At 49.9% G+C, this 20,153-nt stretch overlaps 2 protein-coding genes across 6 annotated transcripts in view; both read left to right on the top strand.

Annotated features, from left to right (window-relative positions):
• Positions 1-14,550, top strand: part of LOC124059763 (latent-transforming growth factor beta-binding protein 4) — a 37,416-nt gene extending 22,866 nt beyond the window's left edge. The window contains 28 exon segments of the mRNA XM_046390072.1: positions 597-773; positions 984-1,121; positions 1,294-1,632; positions 1,727-1,873; positions 2,043-2,174; positions 2,625-2,750; positions 2,835-2,948; positions 3,041-3,160; positions 3,545-3,658; positions 3,972-4,091; positions 4,185-4,304; positions 4,397-4,516; positions 4,627-4,752; positions 4,889-5,014; positions 5,724-5,846; positions 6,460-6,588; positions 6,815-6,940; positions 7,148-7,291; positions 7,561-7,797; positions 7,988-8,059; positions 8,743-8,871; positions 9,619-9,759; positions 10,054-10,206; positions 10,669-10,794; positions 10,925-11,099; positions 11,680-11,987; positions 12,384-12,536; positions 12,956-14,550. Coding sequence (XP_046246028.1) covers positions 597-773; positions 984-1,121; positions 1,294-1,632; positions 1,727-1,873; positions 2,043-2,174; positions 2,625-2,750; positions 2,835-2,948; positions 3,041-3,160; positions 3,545-3,658; positions 3,972-4,091; positions 4,185-4,304; positions 4,397-4,516; positions 4,627-4,752; positions 4,889-5,014; positions 5,724-5,846; positions 6,460-6,588; positions 6,815-6,940; positions 7,148-7,291; positions 7,561-7,797; positions 7,988-8,059; positions 8,743-8,871; positions 9,619-9,759; positions 10,054-10,206; positions 10,669-10,794; positions 10,925-11,099; positions 11,680-11,987; positions 12,384-12,536; positions 12,956-13,017 — 4,097 coding nt within the window. The 3' untranslated portion in view covers positions 13,018-14,550.
• A 1,450-nt stretch (positions 14,551-16,000) lies between these two features.
• esrrd (estrogen-related receptor delta) overlaps positions 16,001-20,153 on the top strand; it is a 17,694-nt gene continuing 13,541 nt past the window's right edge. For 2 of the 5 annotated variants that reach the window (XM_046390088.1, XM_046390087.1), the window contains exons 1-3: positions 16,001-16,544; positions 16,658-18,649; positions 19,412-19,736. In XM_046390088.1, the coding sequence (XP_046246044.1) occupies positions 18,594-18,649; positions 19,412-19,736 (381 nt within the window). In that variant the 5' untranslated portion in view covers positions 16,001-16,544; positions 16,658-18,593. The remainder of the gene's footprint in view (positions 16,545-16,657; positions 18,650-19,411; positions 19,737-20,153) is intronic. The other 3 variants (XM_046390085.1, XM_046390086.1, XM_046390084.1) reach the window with 3 other exon arrangements.

Genomic DNA, 20,153 nt, shown 5'->3' on the forward strand with positions numbered 1-20,153 from the left:
GAGGAGGTGGGGTGGGTCCACTGTGGGATGCTGGTCTGCCTGGTAACTAATGACAACACTCTAATCAGAGCTGATTCGTTAAGTCTGACATCGTCTCGTCTCTCTGCTGCTTCCACACTGCCTGGAAACGCTCGCAGATGGGTGTGTATTGTGTGTGTGCTGTGTGTGTGTAGTCTGTGTGCTAAGTGTGTGTAATGTGTGTGCTATGCCTCCCAGAAATGACACATGTTGCTCTTCCCTCTCACCCTGTTGATGTCTTAAGTGAGACTGTGAATAAATCAAACCATATTTCATTCATTGTTAGAAATCATTGCACCTTTTACTTCCTGTTCTAAAGAAGCCTCATGGACAAGCTCTCGTCCTACTCGTGCAGGGTGTCCACTCCTATCCAATCAAACCACAGGGAAGCTGGGCTGTGATGTGGAGGCTGTCCTGTCTGAATGCCGACTTGAGCCTGATTGGATGGGGGGAACCGCATGTCGCTGAGTTTGCATGCAGGGCTCTGCTGGTGCCTCGGCATGAACTCCGTGTGGATTCCCAGACAGGCTCCTGGATGTCTTGTAACTCGTCCCTGTCCTCCTGTGTGTCCTCCTCAGCCCAGAGTGTGATATCACAAGAGAAGGGTCAGTGTTTCCGGGTTCTGGGTCCAGGTCAGGGCCCGCCCTCCTGCTCGCTGCCCATCCTCAAGAACATCACCAAGCAGATCTGCTGCTGCAGCCGAGTCGGCAAAGCCTGGGGCTCCGACTGTCAGAGATGTCCCTACTTTGGCTCAGGTCGGTTGCCGTGGAACAGCATGCTGTCAGTAACTTAGTGCTGAAGAACAGGAGTAACGTCCTCTGGTTCTGAATGTGCTGCAGTTGTGTGACGTCCACCTGCTGCAGAAGAGGACTGAGTTTGTTTTAACTTTGTGGGGACGTGAAAGCTCTGATTTGTGTTAGATAATGGTTGCTCAGAGTGTGAACTTCTCTCTGTGTCCCCCCCAGTGGCCTTTAAGGAGATCTGTCCAGCCGGTCCCGGTTATCAGTACTCAGCCTCAACCCTGCAGTTCAACCAGAGGGTCACCGAGCAGCTGGGGAGCCGCGGAGCTTCACTGGTAACCCACGGCAACCAGGACACCCAGGGTACCTAACCCGATTTAATTTGCACTGAACCTTCATTTAAAAACTGAACCGAAGAACATTTTGAGAGATAAAATCTTTTGCTCTTCCAGTCAGAACTTCTTCAAACTCGAGTCTTTAGTTTAGTTCTACATTCATCCATCTATTCACCTGCACCTGCCCTCCTCCCTGCCAGGTCCTGGTTCTGGGTCCAGCAGCAGGTCTCAGCAGAAACCCTCTTCCTCTGATGGAGGAGCGAATACTTCACTGAGTTCTGCTTCAAGTGTTGGATCCAACACGGGATCAGTTGGTACCCACACCAGAACCAGTCCACCTCGGTCTCAACCCCAGCCTCAGCCCAGGCCCCACCCCCAGCCTCCATCTCGTCCGTCCTCTCCCTCCTCCGGGCCTGTTCAGCCCAGCAGCACTGGCACCACAACCCAGGACACAACAGGCAGAACCGGGACCCAGCAGAACCGGCCTGACGCTGCTCCTTCACAGCCGAGACCACAGCCTCCGCCCGCTGGGAGTGAAGGTAACAGCGGCTCTGAGAACGAATGTGTCGCCAAACATTTTGTGCTGCCTGCCGTCCACAGAGGACTTTCAGATCCGTCGTCTCTCCTCAGCAGGCGGTCGGTCCGATCAGCCGGCGGCTAGAGGGGACTCTCTCCCACCTCCAGCTCAGCCACAGCAGCCTGAGAGCGGGTCGAGGCCCAGCGGACGGCTCCCCCCTCCGCAGAGCAGACCAGCTGTCAGGCCCACGAGCCGAGCCCAGAGTGAGTATCACGGAGCTTCTGCAGCGTCAGATTCATGATCTGAACCAACATCATCAGAAGAATCACTGATCAATGACACGCGATCCATCAGTGGAGAGAACAAGGGTTCAGCAGTGTGTGTGTGTGTGTGTGTGTGCGTGTGTGCGTGTGTGTGTGTGTGCACGCACAGCAGTGCGAGGGGTGTGTGAGAGCAGGCCAGGTGTGTGTGGCCGTGGCCGCTGTGTGGATCAGCCAGGTGGGAAACACGCCTGTGTGTGTGATCAGGGATACCAGCCCAACTCTCAGCGCACGTACTGCCAAGGTGAACACACACACACACACGCACGCGCACACACACACACACACACACAGGCCTTCTGATTAAAAATATGTGATATCAGTGAAAAAAATTCCATTTTTTTTGTCAAATGTTGGTATTTCACTGATGTTTTGCTCATGTTTATCAGATCCTTTGTTAATGTTTTTAGATATTTTAATGACGTTTAATGATGTTTTTTGGCTGTCTGATATTTTACTGATATATTCCAGTGTTTGTTTGTTTTTACAGAATGTGGAAAATGTAGATGAATCCACGTATGTTTGTCACTCTGCAGCAACTTTATTGATCTCAGAAGCAAACGAATCAAGAAAATGAAATGTCTCTAATGTTCAGTTTGAACACAAAGTCTAATGAAGACAAGAAAAGCTCCATCAGCGGAGGAAAGAGACAACAAAACTGTGTCCCTGTGTGTCCCTGTGTGTGTGCGTGTAGATGTAAATGAGTGTGCACAGTCTCCAGGTGTGTGTTCAGTGGGAGAGTGCGTGAACACCATGGGAAGCTACAGGTGTACCTGTCCGTCCGGCTACAAGAGCAACAGCCAGCACACCACCTGTCAAGGTAGCGTCCACTTCCTGTTTGTGTGTGTGTGTGTGTGTGTGTGTGTGTGTTCATGTTCATGTTGCCGCCCTGTCACCCTCTCAGATATCGACGAGTGCCAGCAGAACCCCTGCAGCAACGGTCGCTGTGACAACACGCCGGGCAGTTTCAGGTGTGTCTGTCGCCTCGGCTACAGGCTCAGGGGCAACACCTGCACAGGTAAAGACAAATCAAGCCCAGAAAAGACTGCAGGGATGGATTTCAGTAAGGATCAATCAGCGGATTGTCTTCTCTGTTCACCTGTGTCTCAGATGTGGACGAATGTGAGGACCCTCTGCAGTGTCCGGGTCAGGAATGTATCAACAGTCAGGGCTCGTACCGCTGCGTGTCCTGTCAGCCCGGATACCGGCTGGTCAACAGGCGCTGCACAGGTAAACACACCTGAACGACTCTGCAACAACCAGCTGAAAAGGTGACTTTAATGTAAGCTGTGTTTGATTTGTAAAGATAAGCAGCAGAAAACAGCTGGTCCAGAAGTGACAGCTTATGTTTCACAAGACTGACAGGAGGCGCTTGTTTGTCACGTAAACAGCTTGACGTCCTGTTAAAGGTGTCCCGTTTCACGTTTCTGTCCTGACGGCGACTCACAGCATCTGAACCTGTCAGTTTGTTGCTTTATGAGTTTGTGTCAGGAAAGAGCGACGTCTGTGAGGGTTAAATTACAGCACACATCACTTTATGGCGGCCGGTGTGAGCGTGCCGACGCTCGTCCGGCGTTGGCGAGTCTCATCGGGATGTTTTCTGACCGCCTGCAGACATCGATGAGTGTCGCCAGGCTCCCTGTGTTAACGGTCGCTGTGAAAACACACCTGGAAGCTACCGCTGTTTCTGTCACCATGGTTACAAACTCCAGAACAACACCTGCACAGGTGAAGTGGCAGCAGTGAAGGAAGTACACAGATCCTTTGCCTGAGTAGAAGCGGCGCTACAGCAATGTGAAATACGTTTTTTCACTGATTAAACAAACAACACTAAAGGTTGAAGGTTCTCTTGCCTTCAGACAGAGCCAGGCTAGCAGTTTCCCCCTGTTTCCAGTCTTTATGCTAAGCTAAGCTAACCGGCTGCTGGATGCAGCTTCACATTTACTGTACAGACATGAGAGAGGAGTCAGTCTGAGCATCTGACTCACAACGTGTGTGTGTGTGTGTGTGTGTGTGTGTGTCTGTCTCTGTGTGTGCGCAGATGTCGACGAGTGTGCAGAACCATCTCAGTGTCCTGGTCAGATGTGTGTCAATTCTGTGGGGTCGTACCGCTGTGTGTCCTGTCGACCAGGATACACACTCACCAACAGAAAGTGCACAGGTACACGCACACACACACGCACACACACGTTGTGAGTCAGATGCTCAGACTCACTCCTCTCACACACTCTCATCTCTCCTTTTCCCTCTGCAGACATTAATGAGTGTGAGAGCAGTGACTCTTGTCCTGGCCGGCAGTGTGTGAACACTGAGGGATCTTACAGCTGTGTGGACTGTCAGCGGGGGTACCACAGTGTGAACGGAGTGTGTACAGGTACACACACGCACACACACACACACACATTTATGATGACCTCCTGCTGCCATCAGAAATATAAAATACAACAACCCGTGTGTGTGTGGCAGATGTGGATGAGTGTGTGCAGGCCTCTCAGTGTCCTGGTCAGCAGTGTGTGAACACTGTGGGCTCGTATCGCTGTGTGTCCTGTCAGCCTGGATACAGCAGCCAGGAGGGCACCTGCCAAGGTAACACACACAAATACACACACCTCAACGCCTGGATCAGGTGAGCTGTTGTACAGACACTCAGGACCCCAGATGATGAGTGATTATGACCCTCCCCCTCACACACACAGATATCGATGAGTGTGCGAGCGCCGGGGCGTGCGAGGCAGAGCGGGTGTGTGTGAACACCGTGGGCTCGTTCAGGTGTGACTGCCGGCCCGGGTATCGAGCTTCCAGTCTGGGGAGGCAGTGCAGAGGTGAGCTCACCTGATATCGGAAGTGAGCCGCCTGCTGATGGCTCAATTCTTTTCATTTTCACTGTTATGAAGTTTGTCTGTTAAGTGTGTGTGTGTGTGTGTGTGTGTGTGTGTGTGTGTGTGTGTGTGTGGCCAGACGTCAATGAGTGTTTAGAGGGAGATTTCTGCTTCCCCAGAGGAGAGTGTGTGAACACAGCAGGATCATACACATGTGTGTGTTCTCAGGGATTCACACTGAGTGACAACAGGACCGCCTGCCTCGGTGAGTCAATGAGTGTGTGTGTTCAGTCAGTGTGTGTGTGTGTGTGTGTGTGCTTTCAGTTGGTGTGTGCGTTCAGTCAGTGTGTGTGTGTGTGTGTTCAGTCTGAGTTCATATAAACCTCACATTCACCCTGCAGTTCTGTCTGCTGCTGGGTGGGAACTGAAGGCGGACTGCTGGTTCGGTCCGACCGGCAGCCTGTCTGTGGTTACGGACTGACTGAATGTATAAGCTCCCTCGTCCGTCTGCGGTGTTGGTGGTTGGTGCTCTAAAGCGAAGTGAAAGCTCTGCGGGTGGAGGATTGTGTTTCCACTCTGAACTGGGACATCTTTTGGTGTTTTGTTCTTTTTAAGTCTCCTGACAACACAAAGACCCTTCGCTGTGGTTCTTTCTGCTGTCGTTGTGTTCCACCTCAAAGCGTCAGTGTGCACGCGTGTGCAGTCTCACAGTAAGTGATCCAGGCTGATCTGGGGTCTGTGTGCTGGACTGTTGGACACGTGTGGCTGCGCTCCTGCAGTAGGAAACACTGAACTCTGTGTCCACGCTGCCAGCAGCTCACAGCTGTGGACTCCTCTGGTCCTGCTGCGGGGGCTGATGTAATGCTGATGTCATCTTTGGCCCGTCCTCATGACGACGAGTGTGTGTGTGTGTGTCTGTGTGTGTGTGTGTGTGTGTGTACACACAGTGACCGCCTCTCTCCCTCTGTGTGTAGATGTGGACGAGTGTGTGAGGCCTGGTGTGTGTTTGGACGGTCGCTGTGTGAACACTGAAGGCTCCTTCCAGTGTCAGTGTCGAGCCGGCTTTACCACCAACCCAGAGCAGACGGCCTGCCTCGGTACGCACACACACACACACACACACACACACACACACACACACCCCGAGACACACACAGTGCTGACGTCACCCAACAGTCTGCGAAGCCCTCGAACTGCCCTGCGAGTCGAGCTGCAGCGATCAGACGATCCACAGAAGATTAGCTGCCAGCCATTGAAGTGTTTGTTGATTCCAGCTTCTTACGTGTCAGGATTTGCTGCTTTTCTCTTCGTGACAGTAACTGAACAGTTTTGGGTTTTGCACTGTTGGTTGGACAAAAGAAGACATTTGAAGACATTTAATAGACTAAATAAATAATCAGGTCCTCACTCCTGTGGTGTAAAACACAGATTCAGCTAGAAGTAGTACAAGTACTGCGTGTAACTGCACAGTCTGTAGTTTCTGTTGCTAGTGGGCTCAAAGGGCGTAAGCAGCACGGCATCATGGGAGTTGTAGTCTTCATTCTGACGTGACGACTGTACTTTAAACTCCTTTCTGTTTCTGCGTCTGTCTCTCTCTTTGTCTCTGTCTCTCTGTCTCTCTGTCTGTCTCTGTCTCTGTCTGTCTCTGTCTCTATCTCTGTCTGTCTCTGTCTCTGTCTGTCTCTGTCTGTCTCTGTCTCTGTCTCTCAGATGTTGATGAGTGTGTCTCATCTGGCGGCTCAGTGTGCGGGTCCCGGCGGTGTGAGAATACGATTGGCTCATACCGTTGCCTCATTTCCTGTGAGCCAGGTTTCCAGGTCACACAGACAGGCTGTGTGGGTGAGTCTGACAGCACATTACACACACACACACACACACACACACACACACACACACACACACACACACACACAGAGTCAGCGACTGGTGGCAAACTGTTCCACAGGTGAGCATGAAAGGACACAAACTGAAACTTTAAAGCTTCAGATTCTTCCGAAATGAATTTTAATGTGACGGAGACGCAGACAGATGGAGGAGGACTGAACGTCTCTGTTGTCTCTCTCAGACATTGATGAATGTGCCAATGAGACGGTGTGTGGGGAACACGCCTTCTGTCAGAACCTGAGAGGAACATACCTGTGCGAGTGTCACCAGGGCTTCACCTCCACCGCCGACGGACAGGCCTGCGTCGGTACGTCTGTCTTCTCTGCTGACATCACGCAAACTAATATCACAGCCAACTGTTGCATTGTGGGTAATGTAGGCGGCAGGTGTTGACAAGGATGAAGACTGTAATCAATGAAAAATGTAACTGCATCATATGCTGCATCAGCTTGTTTACTCTCTTCTGTCTCTCTGTCTGTCTGTCCGTCCATCTGTCTGTCTGTGTCTCTCTCAGATGAGGATGAGTGTGTGTCCATGCCTGGTGTGTGTGGTTCTGTTCGCTGTGAGAACGTCGAGGGTTCCTTCATGTGTGAATGTGACAGAGCGGGATACGAGTTTGACACCAGCAGCAAACGGTGTGTCAGCACTGCACGGCCAGGTACACATGAGAGGACGTCTTCGAAACGTCCTGCAGCGTCCTGGGATTGGCTCGGTCTTTAGGAGTTTCTCAGTGATTTGCTCTCTCTCTGCTTCTGCGTCACGTGCGTGTTGAAACAGGTTCTGATGGTAAAGAACTGCTCTGAGCCGATGAGGTGGTGATAACGTCAGGCGTGTCCAGTTTGTTCTCGTTCTGATGTTCCATGTGTTGCGTCTGTACGGAACCATGAGGGTCATATGATGATTTGACTCTGTTAAACTGTCCTGCAGCAGGGACGGGCCCCGACTCCTCGTCCTCCCATGTCGGCGTGGTGGACTTGGCTCCGGTGCTGCCCCCCCTCCCTGCCGCCCGTCCAGGTGAGCTGAGGGAGTGTTACTACAACCTGGCCGAGCGGGGAACCTGCAGCCTGCTGTCCACCAACACCAGCCAGCAGGAGTGCTGCTGCACGGTGGGCGAGGGCTGGGGGCTGGGCTGCCAGTACCACACCTGTCCCCCCGCAGACACAGGTGAGACACCAGAGGCGTTCAGTGTCTGTGGACACGTTGCTGCTGCAGCTGTTAAGCTGGAAAATAAAAAAAATAAAATAACAAACACATGTGATTGATTGTATCAATAAATACTCTGATGTCCGTCAGGCTTCTGTCTTTTGTCTCGTTCTGTCCAACATTTTGAGGACATCTCTGTGTTTCTGTGCAGCTGAGTTCCTGTCTCTGTGTCCCAGTGGGAGAGGATACGTTACCATTGGACCAGGAGCCTTCAGCTACACAGGTACACATGCACACACTCTCACACACACAGACAGACACACACACACTCTCACACACACACACAGACACACACACACACTCTCACACACACAGACAGACACACACACACTCTCACACACACACACACAGACAGACACACACACACTCTCACACACACAGACAGACACACACACACTCTCACACACATAGACAGACACACACACACTCTCACACACACACACACAGACAGACACACACACACTCTCACACACACAGACAGACACACACACACTCTCACACACACAGACAGACACACACACAGACAGACACACACACTCTCACACACACAGACAGACACACACACTCACACACACACAGACAGACACACACACACTCTCACACACACACACACAGACAGACACACACACACTCTCACACACACAGACAGACACACACACACTCTCACACACACAGACAGACACACACACACTCTCTCACACACAGACAGACACACACACACTCACACACACACAGACAGACACACACACACTCTCACACACACAGAGGCTTCATGTAACCTGCTTGGCCCTGTTCACACTGACCTTAATGATCAGCTGCACCGAGCTGAGTGAAGAATATTGATTCCAAGCCGTGTTTAATAACTAATAATTCTAAAGCAGATTCGTCCTTCTGTTTTGGTTTCAGATGTGGACGAGTGTAAACGTTTCCACCCAGAGGTGTGTAAGAACGGAGTGTGTGTCAACAACATCCCCGGATACAACTGCTACTGCTCCAGTGGATACGTCTACAACAGCACGCTGCTGGAGTGTGTCGGTACATACAACACACACACACACACACACACACACACACACACACCTGCAGCTGACTGACACAGATAAAGATGGCTGACACGTCTTCACTTCACACTAAAGTGAGCCAAAATGTCCCTGTTGTGAGTGCTGCCATCTTGTTCAGGTGAACATTTGGAGCCAGAGTCTGCAGTGCAGTCTGCAGTTTTCAAAAACTAAACTGATCAGAAAAATAAGTGATAGAAACTTTGAAATAAAGTCTCTGTTGTTTCAACATAACTCTGTCTGCCTGTCTCTCCCCCTGTCTGTCTGTCTGTCTGTCTCTCCCCCTGTCTGTCTGTCTGTCTGTCTCTCCTCCTGTCTGCCTGTCTGTCTCTCCTCCTGTCTGCCTGTCTCTCCCCCTGCTTGTCTCTCCCCGGTCTGTCTGTCTGTCCCCCTGCCTGCTTGTCTCTCCCCCTGTCTGCCTGTCTCTACTCCTGTCTGCCCGTCTGTCTGTCTGTCTCTCCCCCTGCCTGCCTGTCCCCCTGCCTGCCTGTCTCTCCCCCTGCCTGTCTGTCTGTCTGTCTCTCCTCCTGTCTGCCTGTCTCTCCCCCTGCTTGTCTCTCCCCCTGTCTGCCTGTCTCTCCCCCTGCCCGTCTGTCTGTCTGTCTCTACCCCTGCCTGCCTGTCTCTACCCCTGCCTGCCTGCCTGTCCCCCTGCTTGCCTGCCTGTCCGCCTGCCTGCCTGTCTCTCCCCCTGCCTGCCTGCCTGTCTGTCTCCGTGTTTCAGACCATGATGAGTGTGAGGAGGAGAGCTGTGTGGGAGGAGCTTGTGTCAACACGGTTGGTTCGTATTACTGCAGCTGTCCGCCTCCTCTGGTGCTCGACGACACGCAGCGCACCTGTGTGAACACTTCCCACCTGGCTGTGGGTAAGACACCTGCCTTCATCCTCTGTTCACTCACCTTCTTCTTCCTCTTTGTCCACACACGTTGTCCCTCCTCCTCCTCTCTTGGTTGTTTATGGTTGTGTAAGAGGAAACAGGAAACAGTCAGAAAACAGGAAAACAATCACCAGACTTTGGTCTTCATCATTTCTTTTCCGCCCTTTTTTCCCTTTCCTCACTTTTTCCCTCCCTTCTTCCTGCGTTCAGTTGCTTTGTCGAAGCGGTGTCAGGCAGGTGTCCAGGTGTGGACGTGTGTCATGTCTGTTGTCTGTCCCGCAGATGAGAACCTGTCTGTGTGCTGGCAGCACGTCACAGCAGACCTGGTCTGTCAGAGTCCTCTGCTGGGAGCTCAGGTGAACTTCATGGACTGCTGCTGTCTGTATGGCGAGGGCTGGGGGATGGAGTGCGCCCTCTGCCCCCCCACCGACTCCGGTAAATACGGAATAAGGAAACACAAAACCTTCACCAGGTGTCTGACTCACCTGTGTCCGCCAGCAACCATCACCTGCATCAGCTCCGCTGAGACACACACAAGATACAAGATAGAAGATAGGTTTATTTGTCACACACACAGTCATACACGGTACAATGTGCAGTGAAATTCTTTGTGTCCCTGCTACCAAAAAATAGGTAAATAAAAAATTTTAATTTAAAGAAAAAATAATAAAATTAAAATTAAATTTAAAAAAAGTGAAAATGTGCATTATTTACATGAGTGGTATTTACAAACTGTAAATACAACAACGTAACAGAAAACATCAGTTTTAAACCTTCAAGTGGAGTACGAAACATCTGCTGCTTCACGTCCAGGTCCAATCCAGGTCTTCATTAGTCCTGAACCAGGAGTCCTGTCCCGTGTTCACCAGTGCTTTTCTTGTCTCTGTCTGCCTGCAGAGGACTATGCCAGTCTGTGCAGCTCCTATCTTTCTCCTCTGTTCCCGGAGAGGTTTCCAGAGTCCAGCCGGCCAGAATCAGGACTGAGAGGAGGAGCTGGACGAGGAGGCGGAGGAGCAGGAGTCGGTGAGTCCTTTTCCTTCACGTTTCTGATTGTTTTTCTCCTTGATTTTTCTAATCAAAACTTGTTGTTTATTTTCTTTTTAAAAATGTTTTGTCCTGGTTCTTTCACTCATTTACCTCCTGTCCTCCTCAGCTCCTCCATACTTCCCTCCCTACAGTCCGGACTCCTTCCTTCCAGCTGTTCCTGGCTTCGCTGATCCGGACTATGATGACTACTCTCCAGCAGGGGGCAGCAGGTCGGGCTTCAGAGGGAGGACGCCTGCCACCTTCGGCCGGCCGGACGGAGCCTATCCCAGGCCTGAGTACAGGTGAGGACGTCCCTGTTGGACACACCACAGCACCACGACAAACTTAAACTGCTTGTTTAAATCAAAAGAGATCAGATTTCACTTTACTCTTCTTGACCAACAAAACCAACAAATATTTACATTTACGAGCTGGAACCAAAGAGTTGGTGAAAGTGACTAATCAGTTTGCTGATCAGTTTCCTGCTGATGGATTTATTGATCAGCTCTAGTGTTTGCTTTTCTTCATCCTCAGCTGATGAAACGTTTGATGGAACTAAATTTAACTGATTTAAATCTGAATTTCCTTTAAGGTCACTAAAAAGCTGCTCAAAGAGCAGGAAGTGAACAGAAGTGCTGGGAAACAAACGCAGCAGTGAGAATAAGAACATGCAGAAAGCGTTAAATGTGATTAATTAAAAACATCAAAGTCTAAAAGTGCAGGTTTGTGGAGACACACGACTTCTCATTGATCTCATCCAGCAGCACACGTCGTACCTTTAGCTCCACTGTGTGTTGGTCCATGTTAACAGCAGTCTGTCTGTCTGTCTGCCTGTCTCTCTACCTGTCTCTCTACCTGTCTCTCTGCCTGTCTGTCTCTCAGTACTGGTTACTACTCAGAGGGAGACTTCGGTCCTCCTGAAGGCTCCCGGCCCCCGTCCTTCCCCCTCCCCCCGGACCCCCGGGCTGAGAGGGCGTTCGGGGCCCTGCCTCCTCCCCCGTCTCGGCCTGCGGGGGCTCCTCTCAGCCTGGCCCCGCTGCCCGGCGCTCCCTACCTGGAGCAGGAGGAGGACGAAGAGGAGGAGGAGGTGGCGTGGAGGCCGGGCCCGCCCTTCCCTCCCTTCAGCGAGAGGAGCAGAGGAGGAAGACGAGGAGGCGGAGGAGGAGGAGCTCTGAGGGGGGCGTATGAGCGTGAGTGGTTACACTTTGGTCCGTCCAATCATGTAGGAGGACGTTTAAAGCTTAAGACGCCACTGGAGCTCGTACGTTCATTCATAACGAGCTTCTCCACGTGTTTTGGCGAGCTGCGTTTCTGTTCAGCTGAGATCATCAGAACGTTACGGTTTGAAAAACTTCATAACCTCATTCGTATTTCAGTTTCCCCAAAGGTTTACAGCAAACTTTAGGATCAGTTAAGTCTTTCTGTTTAGTTCATAAACTTCTAAGTACACACTCGTGTAGTTGTAAGCAGATGTACACACTGATGTACTTGGCACGTGAAAACGTTCTCTGTGGTGTCTGCTGGAGGAACCTGAAGAACCTCAGCTGTGAAACACATCAGCGTCTCTCCCTCTCGCCTGCTTTCAGGGCGCTATGAGTCCTACGCCGGCCTGAGCGCAGCAGAGGATTGTGGGATACTGAGCGGCTGTGAGAACGGCAGGTGCATCCGGGTCGCCGAGGGATACACCTGTGACTGTTACCAGGGATACGAGCTGGACATGACCTCCATGACGTGTGTAGGTAAGAGACCTGTTGTTACGCTTTGTTTGTTCCACATTTATGACGACGACTCAAAGCAACCAATCAGCTTTACTCACTCAGAAGACCCCGTCTGAGCTTTATTTACTGAGAGCGAGACAACTGAGAGATCATTTTGAGTCATCTTTGAAAGAGTAAACAACGTAAACAACGCATTCGTGTAAGCGGTGGGTTTATTTGTTATTATTGAAAAAACTGAGGAGGCGGAGTTATTTATTATTTATCGTCATTACTTTAGAGAGCGTGAGGTCTTTCAGCCTCTGAGTCGTCCTCGGGTTTCAGCTCTGCTGTACGTTAGCTAAACTTGCTGTGTCCCAGCACGGGGACTGACATCACTGTCCACTGATGTCCTCCAAATCCAGAGAGTCCACCAACGCTGCCGTCTGTGTGTGTGTTTGCAGATATAAACTAGCGTGAGGATGGCGTCGCCCTGGTGTTCCCGGGTGTGAACGCTCGTGTGTGAACGGTTCGGTTTGTTCAGCACGTCTGCAGGAGAGGATTCGTCGTGTCCCGCAGACGAGCCCACTGTGTGGACGCGTAGACCAGGCTGGACTGGGACTATCAGACCAGTCTAAACTGGTCTAGACAATCAAGACTACACAATGGACTGAAGCGGCCCGGGTTCACTGGAAGACCACATCTGACAAAGTAGACTTGAGCAGGCTGCACTAACTGGCTAACGCTGTGTGTTCACTTCCTCTCTGTGTGACAGCTGTAATAAACACTGAACTCTGCCCCACAGTACACGAAGCATCGCCTCCGTCAGCTCGCGTGCACATTTTTAGTTTTCGCAGCACGAGTTTAGACGGGAGCAGAAGAACAGGATCCAACACAACAGTCTCATCTGAAAGCGGCTTGCGTTCAAGCCTCCCCACAGTTAAAACATTCAGTCAACACTAAATCCCTGTTCCCTGCAGTCACTGACACCATCAGTCCATTCTGGTCCCAGCCAGGCGTTCTGTGCCCGCTCTAAACCGGTCTAACCCCGTTCAGCCCAGTGGCTGGAACCAGGCTAACTCCAATTAGCCCGGCACTGGGAACCGAACCCCTGCACCTTCAGCCACATGCCTCCACCTGTGCCATGTGCTCACAGGCCCGCCAGGTCGTGTGTGTTAGCCTCACTGGGCGACGCCCACAGAGACGCACTGAGCTCAGATCAGCCTCAGCAACTTTACATTTTAACTTGATGGAAAACAGAAGTTAAGACTTTCCATCCCCTCGCAGTCACTGAACACTCAGGTGTGTGACTTTAATACCCACAGCGGCTCACCTGTAACACAGCACCAGCCTGTTCGAGAAAACACTGTAGTTTATGTTGCCTCGACGCCCCCTCACACACACACACACACACACACCGTCCTGCTGCACCAAATGTGGATTGATCCGCTGCTGAAAATAGTCCCCAGAAACGCACTGTGTCCTCCTGTTTGGCAAAACCACCTTGAGCAGGTCCTGAACCTGATGAGAGCTGAGAAGCAGACAGGAAGTCGTGTGCAGAGACGGACTGACGTGTTGTCGGTTGGTGTCTGGACACGAGACCTGTTGACTCGTACGTCTTATCAGCGTGCTGCTGACTTTACTGACGCGTCCTCTTGGCTTTTCCTTCCACACATCAGACTGTCGAGCAGCTTCCTGTCCTGAAGCTGCGTGGCGTTTTGTGTGTGTGTGTGTGTTTCATAATTCCCATCCTTCCACAGTAATCCTCGTCACCACATGACTGAAGCTGTTCCAGCCTGTCGGAGAGCGTTTTTCTTCTTCGTTGTGTTTTTTAAAGAACTTCCTGTTGTAGTCGACCTGATGAACTTTCCTCCTTGTTGTATAACATGCACTGTATCTGCCGACAGCAGCCTTTTGTCTTCACACAACCGTTTTGTAAATTGTTTAAATTGTTTTTCTGTTTTTAATTGTTCCTTTTTATGGTCAATGATTCACTTTTTTATCATCGTCGTTTGTATGACAAGAAATGAAAATATATTTGCACACAGTTTTACCGAGAGCCTCGTGTGTTTGCTTGTCGTTGCTTATCGTGTGCAGAGAGGATGTGAGGGGCAGCGCCCCCCACAGGGCGAGCAGGGGAGGGACGGAGGTTAGCCAGCGCACATCAGAACAAGATGGCGGCGCTCGTGTGTGGGATGTTTGGGTCTCACAGACATGTCGGCCATCTTTTTTAAGTCAGTGTCTCAACGTCTCACGCCTTCTCGTTCTGCACGCAAACGTCCAAATTCAGTCAAGCACAATATAAAAAGCCGCTTCAGTCAGCAGCGCGGCGCCGCTTCGCCCGAGCCGAGCGTTAGAAACCAAACATCAGCCACAGTGAGGCCAGTTTAGACTCGTCAGTTTGCTTCGACAGAACTGACCGCTTTGTTAGAAATAACACGTTAAAACACATAAATGAACTGACATAATGAGAGTGTGTGAAGGCCACATTGTAGGTTCACGTGCGGTAAAAACTTCGCCTGATGATTTATTTAGAAGATTATTTCCTGCTGTCACCTCCAGATGTTTCTGTGTCACAGTGATGTCATGTTTTCGAGTTGAAGTACCTTCATTTGTGCCTGTCGAGTCACCTCAGGTGATACTCGCGTGCTGATCGCCTCTAATCCTCCACCTGGCTCCATAACCTTAATGCCTGCACTGTTTATGTGGATCCAGGCCTCTAAGCCTCTTTATATTATAGGCCAGCCTGTCCACACACAGCACACACACCTTCACCCTCAGGCAGCCTTAATGGGATTACAGAGGTTCACCCAGTCCTGAGGCTGGAACTGTGAGCCAGCGGAATATCAGCTTTCACTTTCACGGCCAGCGCTGATCACACACACACACACACACACACGCACACACACACGCGCTGCATTACAAGCTTCAAACTGTCCCCACTGAATTACATCCATTAACATGTACAAAAATGTAACAAACTTCATGTTCTGTCTGACTTCGTCGTGCTCAGACAGATCGAACCTGAACACACCACTGTTGGGTTTGATGGCTTCAGACGGTCTGTTGCTTCAGACGGTCTGTTGCTTGGACTCTGAGGTGAAACATAAGCAACCCATTAGTTAGTTCATTAGTTAGTTCATTAGTTAACACTGAACCAAACTGTCATAACGTCTGAGCTGATACCTGAATGTTCTGTGTTTGACACGAATCAGGAATCGATAACCAGACTGCTGTGGATCCGAGCTGACGTCATGACATTTTACACGTCTTCCTCTTCTGTGTTCCTGTCGTGACGTGTCAGAGGTGATCGCATTGTGATCAGAATATTGACGAGGAGATTTCAAAAGTCTGGCAAAGCTCCTCGTATCCCGAGGACCTGGAGACGTCCTCCAGACATCCAGGCATCAGGTCACACACTTGGTTTGTCACACACCACTAAAAAGCACGGTGGTGCAGGTTATCTCTGTCACCCTACAGCCAGAGGGTTCTGGGTTTGAATGTGTTGTCCTGAGGTGTGAGTGTGTGTGCGGTTGTCTGTCTTTGTGTGCCGGCCCTTTGATTGGCTGGTGAGCGGTCCAGGTTGTGAACCCACCTGTCAGCTGGGACAGGCTCCGGCCCCCCGTGACCCTGAGGCATACACGGTATAGACAATGGATGGATGTTGATTTGACTGTTCAAGAGGGACAAGAATGGAGCTCTGGGAGTCCGTCTTCTGGAGAGAGGAGACACGTTTGGACCAGTGAAGCAGTGTGTCTGCGGTAAGACGACCAGACGACATGCAGACTGTTCAGAGACCTGCAGAAACGTGAGTGTGCAGGACCTGGTACCGATGCATGTGCAGGACCTGGTACCGATGCATGTGCAGGACCTGATACCGATGCATGTGCAGGACCTGGTACCGATGCATGGTTGTCCTCCTGTGAAAGGAGAATCAGCAGAATGCGTGGATTTCCAGGAACTCGTGGAGAGAATCCTCAGGGAGCAGGCTCAGCAGGTCCTGCTCAGAGCCAAGCGTTGACTCAGAGCCACACTGACCCAGATCTGATGGAGGTGAGTGGGTCAGCCGTGGGAACGCCAGCCTCTCCAGATTTACTGCCTTCATCTCAGGATCACTTTGCTGCTTTACCCCTTAAACAAATAATGCAGTAAACTTCTCGTTTCAGGGTCTGTTCATGAGGCCGTGATCTGCTGGAGAGAAGGTGACCAACGTGAGCTACTGGACTTCACATGTCGTGCTCTTCAACACTGGAGGTGGACAGGTAAACAGGCAGACGGACAGGTAAACAGAGAGACAGACAGGTAAACAGGCAGACGGACAGGTAAACAGAGAGACAGACAGGTAAACAGGCAGACGGACAGGTAAACAGAGAGACAGACAGGTAAACAGGCAGACAGACAGGTAAACAGGCAGACAGACAGGCCTAGTTATGCCGCTCTTATGAAACAGCAGATGTAGGTGAGACTGATCTGAGCTGCCTGTACGTCTGTAAGATTAGTACACAGCGTGTGTGTGTTTGGGTCTCACATCCTGCTGTGTTAGAAAGTGCCTCTTCAGCACCCTCACACACACACACACACACACACACACACACACCCTCGCGGGTCATCAGGTGTGTGTTAATCCTCAGCTCTCACTGTGTGTCCTGAACACAAACCCAAAGCAGGTTTCATGTCTTTGTTTGTCTTCGTCTGCGTCTCTTCTGTTTCTCCCACAATGCAACACTGAACAGACGTTTTTATCCGTTTTTAAGCTGATGACATCTTGTGTGCCGTCAGCTCACACGAACCTCCTCTTGATCTAATTTGTTTGAAGCTCCAAACAGACAAAATGTTCCTGCTGGTGGGAATCTATTAGATATATTACGGTATCACTGGGGTTCTCAAGTTCTACGTTCTGTGGAGGCGTCCAGAGAAACCTGTGGGTTTATTTAAGCTGACGATGCGTTTCACTTCCAGGAGTGAGTGGGAGATTATGGCAGAATTACACCCTCTGACTGAAATCAAACATTATTCTGCTTTTTATCCAGTAAAAACTCAACTCCCCTCAGCTGATCAGTTGGTTTCTGTTTGATGTTGTTGTCTGCCACAGAAAACTGCCTCCAGACCTGCTGAAAAAGTCTTAAAACATGAAATACTTTTACCGTAAAAGTAAGTGATGAACATCAGTGTTTTATTGATGTTTATTTATTTAATGTTTTATCTGACAGCATGCAGAAATACAATGTGAGCATTTCTTCTTTATTCTGAAAGTAAAAGATTTATTGATTCAAAATGACTGTAAAGAAACATTTTTGCTTTTTTTTTCTGATGAGGAGATCAGCGCGTTGCCGTGGTAACAGCATTTACCAGAGTTGACGACTGAAGTATTTGTACTGCGAATTCAAATTGAACTAAATACGTCAAGTGGCTCGTCAAAGTGGTGGCTCAGATAAAAACAGGTTTATTTTTTTTTAAGTTTTCCTGTGTATTTTAAAATAAATGTTATTAACATTCTTAATATTTACGCCCCCAAATGTTTTTCCAGGCTTCAGGATTATTGACGCTGGGGAGAAGAACTAAACCCCTTCACTTGTTTTGTCTGAAAATAAAAAGCTTTCCAGAACCGACACAGAGAGCTTCATCTGAGCGTTAAAATATCAGATTTCATCAGAAGTAGAAAACTAACTTTTAGCTTCCACTTCGTTTCTGTGATTTGATAAGAAGCAGGCTGGCCAGCTGCTCGTTTTCCTGATTTTCTGAAAGCCTCAGTGGCCTACATCTGTCTCTGTCCAAATCAATAGAGATGATAGAAGAAGAAGTCAATCCCCTGTACAGACCGGTCATGATGCTCCTCACTGATTGGCTGGTGCCGTTAGCCCCGCCCACCCCCCCGTGGTGTGTGATGACAGGAGACAGATAAATATCTCCTCCCGTCTTCACGTCTGTCTCTGTCCATCTTTCTCTGCAGGGAACTTGAGCTCTTCTGGAAGTTTCTCTCTCAGTTTCCCAGGTGTGTTTGAACGCACCACTGAGGACTTTGGTTCTTGCTGGATTTGTCAGGTACACAGCGGCAGGTGTGAAGTGTGTGGCTGCTGAAGCTGATCTGGGATCAGGGTCAGGATGGAGCTGAAGGACTTGTGTCTGACAGACGACTGTCACTTCCTCAGTCCACAGCGGTGAGAAACACGTCACTCTCTCTGTTCACTTAGCACAAAACTTTATTCAACATTCTCGGCTCGTCAGCTCCTCTTTACGTTCGGATACAAGTTTTAATTATCTGTTGTAATTTCTACAACTGTAACAGCAGCACCAGGATCAGTTTTATTGTTTGTAGATGAGTGGCAGTTTTAAAAGTCAGACTTTTTGTGATACTTTATGCCTGACTGATGCTATAAATTTCACTGGAAAAGAAACAGCAACACAGAGTAAACAAAAACACACTAACGTTGGGATAAAAAGCTAAAAGAGAACTTTGAATAACTTCATAGCTCGTCATTTGTTAGTTGATTGTATTTTGTGTTAATGATCCGAATCAGTAAGTAACTGCAGCTTTCAGATAAACGTAGTGAAACTCATGTCCAGCAGGGGGCGACTCCACTGGTTTCAAACAGAAGTCTGACTGTGCGAGCTTATGAGAAAATGAGTCGACTTCTCAGTTGATCTGTGGCCTCAGTAATCGGTTTCCTGCTGAGTTTAGGGCCTCAGTTGCTGGTTTCCGGTCTTCTTCACCACAGCATGATCTTCATTCTGTCAATCACGCCCACATGCTTCCTGTAAAAAGCAGTAAAAGACATTTTTTAAAATTTCATCCAGTCAGTATTTGTTTGTTAAAGGAAGCAAAATCCAGTCTTTTATTCTGAAAATCACTGACTTGTTTGTTTTTTTTATTTGGTGAGCTTCAGCTGTTTTCATCTCACGCTCTCCTTCTTCTTCTTCAGCCTCGTGGACTCCTCCTCCTCCTCCTCCTCCTCCTCCTCCCTTGCTGATGAAGCTCGGTCTCCCGCCTCTTTCCTCCACTCCTCCCCCCTCAGTCCAGCCTTCCCCCTGGACCCCACGCCTGCTCTCAGCCCCTCACACCCGGCCTTCCTCCTGCCCAGCCCGGCTTCCTCCTCCTCCTCTTCCTACAGCGTCCTCTGTGGAGCGCCGGAGCCCGACTCTCCAACGGGATCTAGTTCCAGTGGAGGAAGTGTCGGAGGCGGCGCCGTGGTGTCAGAGGCTTCAGTTCGCTTTTCAGTGGCGGAGACGGGATCGTTTTCAGCGCAGGTGAAGAACATTTTTTACATTTGACATCAGTGTATTGTGTGTTAATGAGCCTCACTGCTGTTGGTTCTCACTCAGCCTCACGCACACACCATCCTGCTGCCACAAACACGCACTTGAGCACCAAATGTGGATTCATCCGCAGCTGAAAATAGTCCCCAACAGACATGCTGTTTCCTCTTGTTTGAGTGACATTTTGAAGATGAAACTTTGTTTTTGAGGTGTTCATCATTTGAAGAAGCTCAGCCTGCCGTCAGTTAGCATGATACTTAGCTTAGCTTAGCTCCCGTCTCTGTTGTGGAGCTCCGACAGAGGAGCTAATACGCTACAGTAACTTCAGTCCACTCATGCAGTGAAGTACTGTACAATATTGAGGTACTCGTACTGTTTTGCTACTTCTGTTCCTCCAGAGAGCAGGAA

This window comes from Scatophagus argus, chromosome 5, assembly GCF_020382885.2.
Source record: "Scatophagus argus isolate fScaArg1 chromosome 5, fScaArg1.pri, whole genome shotgun sequence".
NCBI classification, from domain to species: Eukaryota; Metazoa; Chordata; class Actinopteri; family Scatophagidae; genus Scatophagus; species Scatophagus argus.